Raw genomic sequence first — 18,709 nt, 5'->3', positions numbered from 1 at the left:
GTTAAGCTGTCCCCAAGCTCCCCTTGTCCCTGCCTGGAAGCTCTCGTCCCTTGCTGGCCCGGGAATTCTAGTCCCCAACTGCCCCGGTCTCTGCCCTAGCCTCCCTGCAGAGTGACTAGCTGCCATACACTCCCCACCCTGCATAGAAAAGCTGCCCCCTCAAATTAGACTGAGTTACAAGTGTCTGTTTACTTATCCCTCTTCTACATGTTAGGATAATTATACTGAAACTTCCAGAGAAATCAGAAGCAAAGTCAGAGGACATTTGCCCTGGCCACCCTGTTCTAAGGCTATGTCCAGTCTTGTCTGGACATAGACATAACTTTATGGTTATAAGCATTGCATTGATGTTTATATGCTCCCCACCCCAATGTCAGAACCCTCCTCAACACTAATACATAATTGTGTAGCCAAGAAGAGGGAATGTAATCAAGGCCCAGGATGTGGGGAGCTGGTAGCCAGTTGGTAAGACTACTGCTGTGACACTCTGGTTCAGACAACAATGTACCTGGGGAAAATGACTTGTAACATGGCAAAGCCCTCTCTGCCCATGTAGGCTCCCTGCATGCCCATGTCCGCCAGTCAGTTGGTTCTGGGGTTAGATAATGACTTCCAATATGGCGTCCTCTGTGTAATCAGTGCTGGGGGTAGGCAGTCCAGTGCTTTTTGATAATTGCCCATCCTGCTTGGAAGGAGTATAGGGTCCAGGTATGGGGTGGAAAGAGGAGAAGAAAGAGTTTTGTTTTTGTTTTTGTTTTGAGACAGGGTTTCTCTGTGTAGCTTTGTCTTTCCTGAAACTAGCTCTGTAGCCCAGGCTGGCCTTGAACTCACAGAGATCCGCCTGTCTCTGCCTCCCAAGTGCTGGGATTAAAGGCGTGCGCCACCACGGCCCAGCAAGAAAGAGTCTTTTAAGAGATGGGAAGCACACACGCACACAAAGCATAGAGGCAGGAAGCCCAGGCAGGTGGAGAGTGGACCAGAGGAGCCAGGTGCACAAATAGAGCCTGGCCAGAGACTGCAGGGGTATCCTAGGGGTGGGAGAGCCATCAGGGCCACCGGGCAGACACTGTGTCTCAGTCAGGGTTTCTATTGCTGTAAAGAGACACCATGACCACGGCAACTCTTATAAACAAATACTTAATTGTGGTGGCTGGCTTACAGTTTAGAGATTTAGTCCATTATCGCCAGAAGCAAGACAGCAGGCAGGCAGACATGGTGCTGGAGAAGGAGCTGAGCATTCTTACATCTTGACCCACAGGCAATAGGAAGTAGTCTGATTGACTGGGTGTGGCTTGGGCAAAGGAGACCTCAAAGCCCACTCCCACCATGACACACTTCCTCCAACAAGGCCCTACCGCCTAGTAGTGCCACTCCCTATGGGGGCCATTTTCTTTCAAACCACCACATATTAAGTGCACCACAGACTCACAGCTTGTCCTGCCATGACACCCAGGGCTGAGCCATCCAGCCCACCTACTGCTGTTACCTCCCCCCCCACCTTCTTTGCCCCTTCACACACACACAGACACACACAGACACACACACACACACACACACACACACACACACACACACACACACTACATTCACCACATCCCACCACCAAAGGTGCCTTTGCCCTCACTGGCCCCAGGCATCTCAGAGAGAGGCTCACAGGTTCTGGGCTGGCCCATCTGGCCCCATCTCCTCTCCCAGCACACTCCTGGCCTGCCTCGGCAGTCCTTTTGTGGTGTCAGGCTTTACATCCCTGTGACAAGATGTCTGATGTAAGCAATTTAAGGTGAGGGGTGGGGGTGATCTCCTGGCTTCAGAGGGATGGATTCATAGTCCTTGACTGTCCTGACTCCAGGCCTCTGCCTTCTCAAGTGTGTTGACTAATGAGATGAAGCCAGTACTTGGTCCTGGGCTTCAAAGCTGACCGTAAGGGGTGCGGAGTGTAGGAAAGAATACTCAGGCGTCCAAGCCAGTTAGAGGGCCAGTGTGGGACATGTATGGGGCAGAAGGCTGAGCCGTATGACGGGGTGTGGGCCGACGTGGTCCTCTCCCACAGAGGCCTCTGGGATGGAGCTGTAATAGGAATCTTAAAAGTTCTTATTAATAAAATCAAACCTGTGGCCAGTTATTGGGGTGAGTGCTGGAAGATCAGAGAGACAGAGCAAGCCACAGCTACCTCACCTCGCCGGATCCTCAGCTGGTCTTGTTTCCTCAGACTGGAGGCCTCTGAGTCCTCATCCAGAATGGGTCTCAGCTGAACTGCTGCTAGAAACCTGAACGCTTAACCAGCCAAATGCTTAACCAGCCAAATGCTTCTAGTTTCTGGTCCTCACACCTTATATACCTTTCTGCCTTCTACCACCACTCCCTGGGATTAAAGGCTCGCTTTCTGGGATTAAAGGCGTGTGTCACCATGCCTGGTCGTTTCCAATGTGGCCTTGAACTCACAGAGATCCAGAGGGATTTCTACCTCTGGAGTGCTAGGATTAAAGGTGTGAGTGCCACCATTTTCTAGCCTCTGTATCTAGTGGCTGTTCTGTCTCTGACCCCAGATAAGTTTATTAGGGTGCACAATATTTTGGGGAACACAATACCACCACATGGAGCTGCACAAGGAGAGGAAGCTAGAAAGTTGGAATACAAGCATGAGGACGTGCGTTTGGGTCCTTAGAAACCACGAGAAAGGCACAGCTCTAGGCAGAGACAGGAGGATCCCTGGGACTTCCTGACCAGCAAGCCTAGCCAACTGGAAAACTCCACACTTAGTGAGAGACCCTGTCTGAGTTGAGAAAGACACCCAGTGTTGGCCTCTGGCATACGCATACACACGCATACACACACACACACACACACACACACACACACACACACACACACACGAGCCCACATGCACTCCTACCTACTCACACATATGTACATACACACACATACAAAAAGAAAGGAAAGACAGCCCGGAGCCCCATAGCAATCAGCTGAAGGAAGTTGCCTGCCCTGCCCTGTGCCCGAGAGCCGGAGGAGGTTGGACCTGCCAAGTGCTGCAGCCAGAATTCTGGCCTAGAAATTCCCAATGCAGATAGTGGTAAGGTTGAAACTGGCTGACATCAGGCGGGATGGGCTGGCCAGAGGGACTGTGTCGGCTCATGTCTGTGGGGGTGTCAGGGCGATTCCGGGCCTACTCCACTCTACGGTTCTCTTGGGAGAAGAGAAAGGCTTCCGGCAGGCACACCACAGAGGTCATTGCTTCCATCTGGGCCCATGCAGGCCTCTCCCTCAGGCCCTGCCGGACCCTGAGCTCCCCCTACTCCTAGCTCTCCTCCCAGAGTTCTGTTTCCATGCCTTGTTTGTTTGGTTGGCTCCCTCCCCCTCACCAGCCCTCCATTCTTATCCTCATCAAAAGAAATTTTAAAAAACCCGAGTGCCTCCCACAGATGTCCGGCCAAGGTCACATGCACAGCTGTGCTGTGTGGGGCCCATGGGGAGGGGAGTTCTGTTCCTGTCCCTGCTCTGTCACCCACGTGTGGACTAGGGGCAGGCTGCTGGCTGGGGAGCCTCTTGTAAAGGGGCTAGTGCCCCATTGAGGCAGAGTCCCATCCCACCCCACCGTATTGAGAAGTTACTGGGAGAGCTGATCCTAGCACATATGAGGGCCAGTTTTCATTGTCAACTTGACCCAATCTAGAATGCACCGGAAGAGTCTCCATGAGAGATTGTCTAGAGCAGGATGGCCTGTAGGCTCGTCGATAGGGGGTTTCTTTTTTTTTTATGCCGAATGCTGTTTATTGAAGGAGGGAAGAGGTCTTAAATACAGACTTACAGCACAATGGGAGAACCCCGGAGGGCAGAAGTTCGCTACAGATTTTTTTTTTTTTTTGGCTTTTCGAGACAGGGTTTCTCTGTGTAGCTTTGCGCCTTTCCTGGAACTTGCTTTGGAGACCAGGCTGGCCTCGAACTCACAGAGATCCGCCTGGCTCTGCCTCCCGAGTGCTGGGATTAAAGGCGTGGGCCACCACCGCCCGGCTCGCTACAGATATTTTACAATCTTGCATCTAAGCTGTTAACGCCCATTATGCAGGATACACAGACAAGGAACTTCCCTTAAGCATCCAGGAGGGTGGAACCGGGCAGGGAATTAGCATAGGGAGGATATCAAGATCAAGGTCAGCAAGCAAGGCAACAGTTACCCAAATCGGGGGCCAGGGCCCTACAGGTCCGATAGGGGGTTTCTTGATTATATTCATTGATATAGGAAGACCCAGCCTAAATGTGGGGGGAACCATTCCCTGGTCTGGGTCCTAAACAGCATGAAAGAGAAGGTGGACTGAGAACTTGTATCCATGCATGTGTTCTCTGTGCTCCTGACTGTGGATGTGACATGACCAGCCCCATCAAGCTTCTGCCCTGCAATACCCCGCCATGGTGGACTATAACCTAGAACCATGGGCGGAAATAAACCCGCTCACACCTAGGTTGCTTGTTGCCCCAGATATTTTATCCCAGCAACTGGACAGGAAGCTAAGACACCAATGGGTGTGGCCAGCGGGGAGTTGGCAGGCAGAGGGCCAGGCTAGCAAGCATGTGGACAGAGTGGTCACCATGGACTTTGGTGACCAGGAAAAGAGAAGCCTGTTTGTGGGCTTCAGGAAGTAGGTAACATGGTCTGAGATGGCTCAGTGTTGAAGGCATTCCTGTCCTTTCAGAGGACCCGAATTTGAGTCTTAGCATCTACATCAGGTGGTTCACAACCACCTGTAACTCCAGCTCAGCAGATGCAATACTATCTTCTGGATTCCATGGCTACCTACACTCACACATGTGTATACTCATATACAGACATATAGAATTTAAAATAAAAATAAACTGGGTGTGGTGATGCACACCTTTAATCTCTGCATTCAGGAAGCAGAGGCAAGTAGATCTCTGTAAGTTCAAGGCCAGCCTGGTCTACAGAGCTAGTTCTAGGACAGCCAAGGCTACAACAAAGAAACCCTGTCTTAAAAAACAAAAATTAAATTAAATTAAACTGGGGGGAAAGTTAGATACAGGGCTGGTAAGATAAGGGCATTTGCAACCCAGACTGAAGAGCTGAATTCAATCCCCAAAACTTGCATGATAGGAAAGAACCAATTCCCACAAGCTCTGACTTCCACATACCTGCCATGGCATAACCCCCATCTCCACTCACTAAATAAATGAACAAATGTAAAATAAAATTAGATATAGATTTATCATATTGTCTAGTAATGCTACTCCTTCGCATATATTGAAGAGAATTAAAACATGTCCACCCAAAAACCTATATGTGAATATCCACAGTATAATTCATAATTGCATCAAAGTTGAAACAACCCTAATGTCCATTAATTGGTGAATAAACAAAATCATGGCAGGTATATAGACATAGGAATATTACTCAGTCATAAAAAAGGATGAAACGTCTAATACATGCTACACAACACTGGCGAAGCTTAAAAAGACGATGCTGGCCGGGCGGTGGTGGCGCACACCTTTAATCCCAGCACTCGGGAGGCAGAGCCAGGCGGATCTCTGTGAGTTCAGGGCCAGCCTGGACTACCAAGTGAGTTCCAGGAAAGGCGCAAAGCTACACAGAGAAACCCTGTCTCGAAAAACCAAAAAAAAAAAAAAAAAAAAAAAAAGACGATGCTATGTAAACGAAGCCAGACACAAAAGGGCAAATCACATGTAATTCCGTCAATGTGAAATGTCTAGGCAGGGTAACTACATAGAGACTGAGTGGACTTGTGGTTCTGGGGGTGGGGTAGAGAGGGACTGGGATTCGTTATAAAGGGACACATCGCTATTGTTTGGTGGGAAAGACATGTTTTAGAATTAGTAGTGACTGTTACATGATGAAGTAAGTGTGCTTAAAAAAAAAAAAAAAAAAAGCCAAGGTACATCCAAGGTGTGAATTGCGTCTCCATTATGAAAAGCAACTGTGGAAATGAGACATCGGGAGAGTGCTGTCCCACACACTGTGAGCAGACCAGCAGACCACACGCACAGTTCCGCCCCTTGGTTCTGGTCAGCATTAAGCACAGCCATAAGCTGACCTCCCGCCCCCCCCCCCCCCAGAGCAGTCCTGGGAGATGAGTGGGCCAAAGCGAAGTCGGGAGGGAGGCAGTTTAAGGAACTCCTCTGCTCCTCCCTTCTCCTGTGTCTTCTTGTCACTTTTCCAGTTTGGAAGGGACTTGGCTGTCCAGCATGCTGCGCCTGTGATCCCCAGAGACTCAAGGCACTCCGTGCAGTGTGTCTAGCATGGGTCCCATTTGTTGGTAGCCGCGCGGGCCAGATCTGGTGCTGAAGGCTTTGGCTCTGTACTCTCCCCCACCCCCACTCCACCCCCACACACCTCAACACTTCAGCACTATTACCATCCCTGCCTTACAGAGAAGGAAACCCAGGCCTTGAATGGGCTCAGCGGCCTGAGGTCAGAGCAGGCACTAGCTGCCTCATGCCCCATCTGGTGTGGCCTGTGGGAAAAGATCCAGACCCCATAGGCAGTGACCACAGGGTCACAGGCAGTTAGCTCTAAGGGGGAGTAGTTGAAGGCCTGAGCTAAGCTGCAAATCTGTGTCCTTGGCGACACAGAACCCTGGGGGAGCTTGGGTTAGCAGCTGAGTTCACAAGGCAGGATCCTGAGGAGGAGCAGTGCATGGTTGCCCGTAGTTCCAGCAGAGCCTGGCCCTCCTGGGCTGGCCTGGGGGTGAACTAACGGTAGGCTTGCTGGTCTAGAGAGCCATGCTCCACACAGGCCTCGCTCAGTCCTGAGTACAGACTTGGGCCCAGCCCAAGAGGCTGCATGCTGCTGATCTACAGGGGACCCAGGAGTCACAGGAGAAGGCTTCAGATGACGCCCAGAGCGGGAAGCAGACAGGTCCTCAGTGACCCGCTTATCCCTCCTGCCAGGCAAGCTGGAGATCTCAGCAGTTCAGGAGTGTTCGGACTCTGTCAGAACGCAGGCCCCAGATCTCTAAGACCCGTGTGTGTTTTACCCGAAATCGAATCCATCTGGTTCTTGTTTATTTACAACTTAACTCATCAAATGCAGTTTTGCAAGAGTCATTCGATAGCCAAGAGGCATTTCTGCCTCAGCTGCCCTTCAGAGGGGAGTGTGGAGGGGTGGGGAGAGGGCATTGCTTCTGCCGGGACCGGGTGGCAGAGCTCAGTGGTGGAGGTTGAGCCTGGCTCCACCAATGAGCCTGAGCTTTGGTTCCCACCCACGGGATACAGGATGCTGCTGGAGCCTTTTGCAAGACCTGACACAGAGTGGATTCTGGTCAGCCACAGAAACATGGGCGGGGTCCGCTCAAAACACAGAGTCTCTGTGTCGAATTGTGAGTGTTCGTAGGAAACACAAAGCAGCTGAAGCAGGATCAGGGAGTTATAAATAACTGCAAGCCCGGGCTCCTCATCCAGAAGAGGACAAACAGCCCACTATTAATAAAAACAAACAGCCCCACCTGGGGCCAAGCAGCGGCCCTTGAGGGCAAACCACAGACCTCTTGCAGACGGACGCCCTCCAGAAGCCTCTGGCCTGGCCTCAGAGACCCTTCCTGTGGGGAGACAACCACAGCGAGTGGGCCCCAGCCCTGACATGACCCCTCAGGGCTGGTGGGAACAGGGTAGTGTCGGCAGAGCCAAGCTGGGCAGGAGTCATAGCGAAGGGCTGCCTGTTCCCGCGCTAGTGCCAGACCCCGGAGACTCTGTGAGGCTCTGTCATGGCTACCACCATGTCCTGTCAAAGCTGGAGTCCTCGGTGGCCACACCCTTGAGGGGTGCTTCACGGGGAAGCTGGAAGATGTGAGACACAGAGTATATCTAGGGGACGCTGAGGTCTGAGATGGGCTGTGTCGTGGGAGCTGGAGAGAGAGATGGACTAGGTGTGGAGGACAAATTAGTAGCCCTAGTGACGGTTGGGGTGGGAGGGAGACAAAAAAAAATTTGTTAGGAAACAGGGTGCTTCTCAGGCCTGGATGGCTAGGTGAGGTTCAGGCCAGACTGAGCTGAGGTGAGGTCTTCTGTGACCTTGGGTACCCGGGCCTTCCTAGGCCCCAGCACTCTCCGCTGCCACTGGCTACTGCCTTTGACTGAAGGAGCAACTACCAAACAGCATTCCTACTGAGGGTCGCCTTGGGGACCACCCGAGGCCCAGCTTCCCCCCCCCCATTTGTTGTCTACCACCTCAGCTAGCCAAAAGAAAGGGGGGCTCCATGCAGAAGCGCGCTATATGTTGAAGGAGGGGACCTGTTCACCCCGCAGAGGTGGTCCCGGCATCCCTCCCCAAGCTGGGGCTTCAGGATAAGCTGTGTGTCCTTCAGCCCTGCCACCTGGTTTCAGGGTCTCCTCCAGAGCTTCCTAGAATCTGCTTCGTAGCTTAGTTCCAGTGCCCAGGGGTTCCCTGCCTTCTTGGAAGCCCCGCTGTGGTTACAAAGGAAGATGGTAGTGTCAGCGTTCAGAAGCAAGATGTCCCCACCTCTATCCCAGCTCTTCCAAGACCCCTGAGCCTGGGGTGGAGAAGGCCCCTCAGGGTCTGGGCTACACACAGGTTCAGTCTTGCTGATACCTTAAGGTTGTCAAGCTACTCTGAGAATGTCTCTAAGAGTATCACTCTGCTGGCTGGACTGTGGGGTCCAGCAGAACCGATGTTTTTTTGAGAGCCTTGCAGAGTCATGAGCCCAGCTCAGGACACACCTCCATGCGGAGGGCTTAGCTTTCCTGGCTGCCTGAGTCAGCATGCAGGACCTAGCCAGTTACTATCCTTGGGGGCTTCCAGAACTCTCCTCCTGCTGCCGTACTCACAGTCCCTTCCCTATGTGCCCTGCCCTGCCAATCCTCCGGCCTCAGGTCACTCATCTCCTCGTGCTCACAGCCCAGGGTTTACATTACCTCCTCCAGGAAGCTTGCCATCCCTGTTTGCTGGTCCAAACCCCCAAGTGGCATTCATTCTCAGTCAGTGTCTATGGATGCAGAAGGGCAAAGGCTTGGGTCTGAGGAGACGAGGCTGTCCCTGGAGAAGGGTCTAAGTGTGTGTGAATGGGGCGCATTCTGATAGGAGAAGAAGCAGGCCCTTGGAAAATGGCATAGAGCGCCTGCCCAAGTCCCTCTGGATGCCTGGTGTCTTAGTTAGGGTTTCTATTGCTGTAAGAGACTCTTCTAAAGAAAATTTTCAAGCATTTCATTGGGATGGCTTACATTTTCAGAGGTTCAGTCCATTGTCATTATGGGGTGACATGGTGGCATGCAGGCAGACGTGGTACTGAAGAGGTAGCTGAGAGTTCTACATCTTGAAGGCAACAGGAAGTGGTCTGAGACACTGGATCATATATAAGACCTTAAAGCCCGCCTCCACAGTGACATACTTCCTTCAAAAAGACCACACCTCCTCCAACAAGGCCACACCTCCTAATAGTGCCACTCCCTTTGGGGGGGGGGGCATTTTCTTTCAAACCACCACACCTGGTGAGCCAAGATAGCATTCCCCTGCAGCAGCGAGCCTTCCTCTGAAAGTGAGCTGTGATACCACCCCTAGTGAGCTCACCCTAGACTGTCAGGTATGGCCTCCTGCCCTGCCACCCTAGGCCTGCCTCTGGTGAAGGAGATACAGGCTTATCCCCACCCATGGCAGGGATGGCATAGCGAAACCTGTGGTCTAGGCAAAGGGATGGAGTGGGAAAGTAAGGTCTCCAGAGCTGGGAAACCTGGAAGGAGGCACTAAGGAGGAACGGGGAACTGCCCTCTGCCCCGTGGACCCCTGACTGAGTTGTTCTCACTGACTGGAGAACACTCTGCATCCTCTGGGCTTTGAGAAAGTCTCTTCCTATCTGTTCTCTTCTAAGAACCAGAAGTAATAGGAGCCAGACCTGGGGGAATGGGGCTCCTGGGTGGATCTAGTGAGCAGTGTCCGAGCTGGAGCTGAAACTAGCATCAGGCATCCTTCTGTGCAGTGGCAGGGCATCTGTTGCTTCTGACTGTTGAGGGAGTTCCCCCAGGACCAAACACACAGTCCATCAGTAAGAACGATCATGATTCCACACAGAGAGAGGAAAGCTTGTACCCCGGTGCTCCAAGGGGCTTCCTGAAGGACACTCAGCGGTCCAGACACACTTCCTGGAGACAAGGCCCAGTGCTGCCCACGCGCTGAGGGAAAAGCAGAGCACACTTCAGGGGGCACAATGCCTGGTATGGACTCCCTTCTGGCCCTGAAGGCACCTCTCATAATAGGATGCACCCTGTGCTGGGTCACAGTGTGCCGGCTAACTCCAAGGAACAGCCAAGGGGCTGTTTCTCCATGGTGCTCTGCCAGGTGACCCCCCCGATCTGGCCTAGGTGGTAGGCAGACTTCCCATGATCATAACTACACCCGCTGATCATTCTCCAGCCCCCATGAGTCCTCTTGGAGAGCTTGAGATGCAGAGTGTCTATGGAAGAGGTCGTGAGTGTGGCCTCAGGCTGTAGAGGGACTCAGCGTCCAGGGACTTTCCACCCAACTTGGGTAGGATGTGAGGCCCTGTTTGGACGCAGCGGAGAAGGGTGCAGAGGGGCAGCTCTCTTTTCCCGCCTGCTTAATCTTGGGGTTTTATCATTTGGGAGAAGGGAAAGACATGTTTACATGGCCTTGCATTTGTTTCAAATTATTCATCGGGGTTGGCGAGCCATTGTTCCCTGCTAGTATAAACAGCCATGTCCCAACAGCACCGCCACCCCACCAGATCACTGAGGGCCTGTGGATGCCTCATGTCAACTGCCCTGATTCCTAGCTTTTGGTGAGGTGTGGAGCTGGGTCAGGTCAGAGGGCTGCAGAGGGGTGGCATCCAGGCCAAGGCAGCATTTCTGCCCCACGAAGCCCACACTGGGACCATATTTGCTTTGTCTGTCTTGCGATGGAGACTTGGCTTGGACTGGAGTCTGGGAACCAGAAGAGAGGCAGTAATGGATGGCAGAGGGCCATGGTCAGAGCTCGTGGTCAGCTGTGAGCTAAGACGCAGGCACAGGTGCCTGCCTTTCTCAGTGCAGTTGGGTCTACGATAGGATTCACCCTGCTAGTGGATCATGCCTTCTGAGTCTCAGGAGTGTGTGTTTAAGTTGACCCAGACTCAAGCTCAGGAGAGAGCGGGTTCTTCATAACCAGTCCGAATACATTTGGGGCACAACCAGCCAAGCAAAGTGTCTGAGGGCTCTTGTTCTGGGGCTCTGCCTTCACTCTGACCTCCTGTGTGGACCACTCAGATCACTTTGGCCCTCTCTGGGTGTCAGAGTGCCAGTGATGAAATGCACTTAGTAATACACCCTATCACATGAGCCGCCGAGGCTCCAGTGAGGCCCCTCGGTTCACAGAAAGCGCCCAGGATGCTGGCTCTCTGTTGCTCAGGTAACCAGGCAGTGCCCAGTGTAGACCCAGAGGCTAGAGACAGACTCCTGCAGCATGGAAGAGAGGTAGCAGCTCCGTGCACTTTGGGGTTCACTAAGCAAAGGTACTGGTAGCACTGGGCCGGGAGGGAGCCATCAACAAGACTGTGAAGGCTGTTCAAAGAACTAGTAGTACCCCTCCACACACCCCCACTCCCCCTACCATCCCTCCCCCGGCCTCCCTCCCCCCCCCCCCCCCGCCGCCCCTCCCAGTTCAGCCTCTGGTCCCACTGCTCCTCTCAGCAAGAGCCACCTTTACATGTAAGCTGGAACCTTCAGTGGCTTTTAGAGTTGAGAGCTCTGTTTCCCTCCTCTGACAGCCACACGGCTGACATTTGAGCTTGCCAGAGAATAATGATGCTCCACGCTGTGGGCCTCAAAGGCAGCCGCGCGGTCTCCTGGGTGGTAAAGTGGTCTGCAGTCCTCGAGCCTAAATAGGACCCAGCTGACAGCACTGTAGAGCCAAGCTGTGCCCGGTTCAGAGCAGGTCACCGCCGCCCTCTACCTTTTGCCTCACATCTTTTTGGTCTCAATGGCAAAAGATGTCTGTGTGAAGAAGCGTAGGAAATTTTCAGTGCCAAAGTGTATGTGCACGTATGCATGAAAAGGAAGTGTGTGTGTGTGTGTGTGTGTGTGTGTGTGTGTGTGTTTGTGTGTGTGTGTGTGTGTGTGTGTGTTGGAGGCTGGGGATTGGCTGGGCACAGCCAGTAGCTCCATGCACACATTGCTTTGTGGTTTTATGTATTTGCCTATTAAAATGACAATACAGCCATGGAACATTAAGGTTTAAGAAGCCCTTCTTTCATTAAACAAACCGACAGAGTAGGGGTTATGACTCTGGTAATTGAAACATGCTGTTCTGCTCAGGACCAGAGTTCCATAAAGGCCCTTTCAGCCAGTCACACCCTTCATGCCAGCAGCCTCTGGTCAGAAGTGAGCGTCGGCCCTGAGCCGGTGCCTCCCGCAGAGTGGGAAAGACCTCTTGGCAGCCTTCCCCGGCAGTCCTGGCAGCCAGAGGTCAGGGGCTTTTCAAATCTTCCCCCACCCTCCAGGCTTTTGAAATCAATCTGCCAAGCTGAGACCTTCAGGGTGGCGCAGGCTGCCCTGGCCTCCAGCCTCCGGCCCCCCTCAGGGCTCCAGGGTCTTATGCTGCCAGCTGTAAACAGAGGTGGGTTGAAGAAGTCGGGGCTGTGGTTAGCCAAGCTCCGTGTGTTAGGGAGACACTTCAGTCTGCACTGTCATCCTGGGTAGAAGAATCTAGTGGTGACAGAGGAGAGGCCAGGCTTGGGATTCTTTGTGCCGGGTCTGAAGTCTACCCCTGTCACTTTCCATGTAGCCTGGCACCCGGAATTCAGATTTCTCGTCTATGAATGGGCTAATACTTAAATCTGATAGGGTTGATGCAAGGACCAGAGTTAACATAGGAAAGGGCTTAGAACTATGCTAGTCATATGGGAAGCAGTCACAACCCTCCAGCCCTCGTAACTGACTACTTCTGTGGAGTTCCATTGTTGGAAGATTACCATGGAATACCATGCAGTATGCCTGTGGAGATGAAATACCTCTGGAATACTCTCATGCAGCACCATCATAGCATGGTACCATAAAGTACTCCCATGCATCATCTCCAGAGTATATGCCATGGAGTACCCTCTTGCAGTACCATCATAGCATGATGCCATGGAGTACCCCCATGCATCATCTCCAGAGTATATGCCATGGAGTACCCTCCTGCAGTACCACCATAGCACATGGAGTACCCTCATGCAGTACCATCATAGCACGATGCCATGGAGTACCCTCCTGCATCATCTCCAGAATATATGCCATGGAGTACCCTCTTGTAGTACCATCATAACATGATGCCATGGAGTACTTCCATCATAGCATGGTGCCATGGAGTATACCCTCCTGCAGTACCATCATAGCACGATGCCATGGAGTATACCCTCCTGCAGTACCATCATAGCATGATGCCATGGAGTACTCCCATCATAGCACGATGCCATGGAGTATACCCTCCTGCAGTACCATCATAGCATGATGCCATGGAGTACTCCCATCATAGCATGATGCCATGGAGTATACCCTCCTGCAGTACCATCACAGCACGATGCCATGGAGTATACCCTCCTGCAGTACCATCACAGCATGATGCCATGGAGTACCCTCGCGCAGTATCTCCATTGTGTAGCACGTCTGTGGAGACCCTTCATTAACTGATGGAGAAATTGTCTCTGTGACCCACTAGCTCCAGGTGTGACATCTCTTCTCCCCTCTTCTCCCTCTTCTCACAGATGTGGATGAGTGTCAAGACAACAATGGTGGCTGCCAGCAGATCTGTGTCAATGCCATGGGCAGCTATGAGTGCCAGTGCCACAGCGGCTTTTTCCTCAGCGACAACCAACACACCTGCATACACCGCTCCAACGGTAAGTACAGCCTGTGTTGACGAGGCGTGCCTTCCAGCCCCGCGGATACAGGCGGCCCTCTCCTGTTTGGATTCCATATGGATTCCAGGAGCCTCAGGGTCGGGGTAGGGGATTTCAGTGGTGACCTCAGTGGCTCTCTTGTGTTACCAGTGTTGTTCTTTGTAAAAAATCATTCTAGTTCCTTCTCTCTGCCAACGGTTGGTATTTCTCCTGTCTGTATGTGGTGGGGTCACAAGTGGTAGATACAACCAAAGACGTTGTCTTCCTTTTTGTGGGAGAGGCTATGGCCAGGAAAGCTGGGACCCCATGTTCCCCAGACCCCTTTGAAAGAGGCTGGTGTCACCTTATGTCTCCATAAGCCTCCAGCACCGATGATTATCTGCTGCATATTCCTGGGTTACCAGCCTGCTGAGGGACCTTGTGCAGCTGGACAGACTGAGACAGAGCTAGTCAGTAGCCAAGCTCAGCAAGTGAAGGTTCTTGGTGTCAGGGCACCGATGGTCCGATCCTGGAGTTTTTTGAAGCCTGGGTCTACAGCAGGGCTGTGAGGTGGGCAGAGCTGGTCAGAAACCAACGTGTGTGTGGAACCTGGGTCAACACATGTATGGAACCCAGGCAGAGTGAACAACAGTAACGAAGACATAGGATCATCATCAGCTGCTGTGTTGGCTCTGGATCCCAAAGCAGGGCTGTGTAGGACTGCAGAGAGGCCTAGCAAGACAGTGCCCAGAACCAAGGCTTCCGGGGCCAAGCTGTCCTGAATAGTCAAGGCTGGAGTATATGCCTTGGAGTACCCTTCTGTCCCTTCTCCAAGCCTGACCCTTGACAAGGAGGGAGAGCAGAAGATTGGCCAATGCAAGACAAGGGGCAAAGAAGATTCATGCTGGGCTCAGCTCAACAGAGCCCAGGTGTGAACCCGGCTCCTCCATCCCTTTCTGGGGCCGCTCTTCAGCAAGCTCCCTGTGTGCCTGAGTCTCAACTTCCTCATTCACAGGAGAGGGGCCATGGCACTGGGATAACTGGGTGTCTGAAGCTAGAAGGAGGAACTAGTGTGACCTGCTGGCGTTCAGTGGGGCTGCCAGAGGTTGTGGAGTGGAATTCTGGGATGCTGTGTGGGGTTTCTGTTAGAAAATGATTCCTGGGAAAATAGAAAGCAAAAATACACTTGAAATATATTGAGACGGTAAACCAGAAGCTTTCTAGTAGATTCTTAGACTGCCTGGGTTTATTTTAGCAATTTCCTTACAGGCAAGTCTGGTTCACTGACCCCTGGCACTGCGGTGTCCTCAGAAGGATAGGAAGGCCAAACTTGGTGTTTCCTGGACGCTTGCTCCAGACACCAGAGCCACCACACACAGGTGGGCTCGGGAAGACAGGTGCTAATCTTGCTCCTAGTAAACACTTAGCTACGGTGCCACAGGGCAGAGCTGTCCAAGATGGAGGCAGGTGATGTAAATGAGGGCCTGCGTCCACAGGGATCATAAGAAGCCGGTTGGTTCATCAGACAGAAAGGAAATGCATGTGACAAGGCCCTGGGTCCTACCTATGTTGAGGAGAGGGAATTTCTGCAAGTAGCTTACGGTCACACTCCAGGAGCTGTGTCCACCAGCACATACACTCATTTCCTGCCTTTGGAGAGAGCCTCAGGTGGGCTGTGTGGTGAAGCCATGCCTCTAGTTGAGTGTATGAGGAAGGACAGACTGCAGTATTCTCAGAGGGCAGCTGTGGCTGGCCCGTTCTGCCTTCTTGGCATCTGCTGGGCTGAGAGGTTACAGATTTCTGTGTTCGCCACAGGAGATGGGTGGGGGGAGGTAACAACCCTGGGACGAGCAGGGAACTGCTGCCAGGGCACAGGCCTGAACAGCACCACCATGGAGGGCTCGTAGGAGGCTGGCTATGACTCCACTGACAAGGGAGGAAGCAAGGTTAGGGAAGCCGAGTTGGGACTGGAGCCCAGTTGTGTTCACTGTAGTGGTTCTGTTCAGGTAATCAGGCCTGTCAGAGAAGAAGCAGGTGGTGGGACAGTGGCCAGAGCTGAAGGCCTCTGTGTGGAAGCCATGGTTGTACTCAGCTCAAATGATGAAAAAGAGCTGTGTGGAAGCCTGAAGCAGTTCACTAGGCAGGCTGTGTACGAAGGCCTGGAAGTTTAGGAACCAAGACTGCATGGTGGAATATAATTAGCAAAAAAGAGAGGAGCCCAGGAGGGGAGCTGAGTGCCCAGTCATGGTCGGGATCCTGAGAGGTTGGGGGGTGCAGGGAGGAGGTCGTATGTCCGAAGAGAGTAATCATAGAATACTGGCACTTGGGAGGGAGGGTGACAGTCGATGGTTTTTAGGGGAACTTAGGAACTCTAGAGGCTGGAAGGGAAAGAATTGTGTACTGCCCCATATTGGGTACAGCCTTGGACACAGAGTCCATCCCACCCAAAAGCTCCCCTGAATTTTTTATAAAACTAGGCATACAGATTTGGCTACAATACCGGCGGGTAGCACTTCATTCTCAGTCTGTGTTGACCAACGTGTGTTTGGAAAGAAGTCCCTTTTCTTACTGGGAATTCTGGGTGGAATCTCTGGACTTTTGAATCTGGGCCATGTAGCCAATCCAAACACTCCTGGGGAGCTTCTGGAAGCCCGTCTTGCAGGGTAGATAGCAGCATGTGTCCGGCTTCCGAGCCGGAAGAAAGTGTGCACAAAGTCTGGGAGAAGACAGGACACAGGGTCCTGGGCGGGCAGGTAGCCTACCGCCAGAGGCACAGTCCGCGGTTGTCACAGGCGCCCACCGTAGCATCAGCCACGGTGATGCGTCTCACCACTCAAAAGTCAGAGGCGGCCTGGAAGTGCTAGGATGTGGCTCCTTGCTTCTGATTCTGTGGCTCCTGGGAAAGCAGCTGGATCCTCCTTCATGTCACCTGACTGGCTAATTCCTCTCCAGATCTCTGGACTCCCCCGACCCACCCACCCACCCAAAGCATAGACCGGTTTTGATTAGATGCATGCAAGGGGCAGGCCAAGGTCAGTCTGGGCTCCTGGCCCAGGAATGAGGCCATTACAGCTCAGCACTTCTGAGTAGCCTGACTTCCTAGGCGCCAGCATAAACCCTGGCCTGAGGCTCATGGATCAGGCCCAGGCTGGATTGGGAGCACTGGTTTCTTGGTTTCAGATCCCCTGGGGCCTCTGCTGTCACTTTGCCCCTTTGGGTCCTTTGGCTATTAAAAAATAAATAAATAAATAGCACTTGGGGAAAATGCTTTGAAGCGCCTAAGTGTAAAATCTGCCCTAGGGGTGTGACGCGTAGACAGTTAATTCCTTCTGGTCCCCAGAACCAGAACTGGCATGGCTTGACTTGACATGGGCAATGCTCAGGCTGCCCTGGATGGATGGGAAGGGACCCTGGGGCCATTGGAATCTGGCTAGTCCCTCTAATTAGCACTTCCTGGTACCGGCTTTGGTGACAACCCACAGGCCCGCCACTGCTCAGCCTCTGGCCCAAGCTCTAACAATGCCTCCTCTGGCCCTCAGCCCAAGGGTCACTCCAGACTCAACCCAGCCTCTGCTACACCAGGCTAGCCACACACCTGGCTACTCAGAGGCCAACACACTGGGTCTTCTACTTCTCCCACCCCTGCCCTTCCAATCCTTAAAGTGTGTCAAGTTCATGCTCCAGGAAGATATGTCCTCCTGGATGATTTCCCCCCCTTTTCCTCAGGGAAGTATCATTTCCTCCAGGCTAACCCATACTGGCTGGATCTGGAAGGGCCTCTGAAGGCCCAGGACTCCCACCTCTGTGAAGCAATGCTCCCCTCTCACCTCCCCACTTACAGGATCCGGTTAGTTGTGTATAACCCCGATGCCTTCGGATCCTAGTTTGGGGCCATGTGACTTTTTTTTTTTTTTTCAGTCTAGAACAAGATTGACTGTGAATCCCCTCCATGACTATGAGCTGGGACAAGCGCCTCGGGAATTCTGGCAATTTGTTTTTCTCACCTGAGGGAGAAAAACCACGGTCACCTCATTGACTATGGTGTCGTAATCGTGAGCATCATGGTCCTGAACACTCCTGTTGGCCCATGGGGTGTGACATTGAGGTGTACCTGCCTCTTTGTGCAGGAAACCGTTCCGCAGGATTGGGCTTAGAGTCTCACTGGATACCTGCTGTGGGCCAGCCTTGGCGGGGCCTGGAGGCAGCAGACTGAGAGGAAACATCACCTTGTTTTTTGTTTTTTGGTTTGGTTTGGTTTGGGTTGGGTTGGGTTGGTTTTTCGAGACAGGGTTTCTCTGTGTAGTTTTGTGCCTTTCCTGGAACTGGAACTCACTCTGTAGCCCAGGCTGGCCTCGAACTTACAGAGATCTGCCTGCCTCTGCCTCCCAAGTGCTGGGATTAAAGGCGTGCGCCACCACCGCCTGGCTGAAACATCACCTTGTTATAGGAAGCAACACAAGCTCACGAGGGGGTTTCAAGAGCTGCGTGTAGCCAAGCCTAGCCCCAGGGCTCCCCTTTCATTTAGTGTGAGATGGCCCTCTGCTCTCTTGTCCAGGTTTGCTTCCAACTCACAGACTCCAGCGATAGGCTAGCCTCAGCCTCCGGAGCAGCCAACACTGCCGCTGTGCCCTACTCTACCTGGCTCCCGAGGCGTTAGGAAGGCTTGTCCTCCATGAGTATGACAGGGTTGCAACTCCTAGCAGCTAAGGAGTTATTAGGGATGGGGACACTCTTCATCACAAGGCTAAGTTCCAGGGCAAACTCGAGCCTTTGGAAGGGCCAGGGCGGTAGGCAAGGAAAGACGAGGAAGGCAGGTCTGAGCAGGGCTGGGTTGCCCTGGCGGTGGTGGGTGGGGTGGGCAGGCGTTGTTGACGTGTCCT

At 52.8% G+C, this 18,709-nt stretch overlaps 1 protein-coding gene across 2 annotated transcripts in view; it reads left to right on the top strand.

Moving 5' to 3' along the window:
* Scube1 (signal peptide, CUB domain and EGF like domain containing 1) overlaps positions 1-18,709 on the top strand; it is a 130,798-nt gene that overhangs the window by 37,276 nt on the left and 74,813 nt on the right. For both annotated transcript variants that reach the window (XM_052748495.1, XM_052748494.1), the window contains exon 4: positions 13,716-13,850. In XM_052748495.1, the coding sequence (XP_052604455.1) occupies positions 13,716-13,850 (135 nt within the window). The remainder of the gene's footprint in view (positions 1-13,715; positions 13,851-18,709) is intronic.

Source organism: Peromyscus californicus, unplaced genomic scaffold, assembly GCF_007827085.1.
Source record: "Peromyscus californicus insignis strain IS unplaced genomic scaffold, ASM782708v3 Scaffold_20__1_contigs__length_68692818, whole genome shotgun sequence".
Classification (NCBI taxonomy): domain Eukaryota; kingdom Metazoa; phylum Chordata; class Mammalia; order Rodentia; family Cricetidae; genus Peromyscus; species Peromyscus californicus.
Note: the sequence above shows the minus strand (reverse complement) of the source record. Positions and strands in the feature narration are given on the sequence as shown.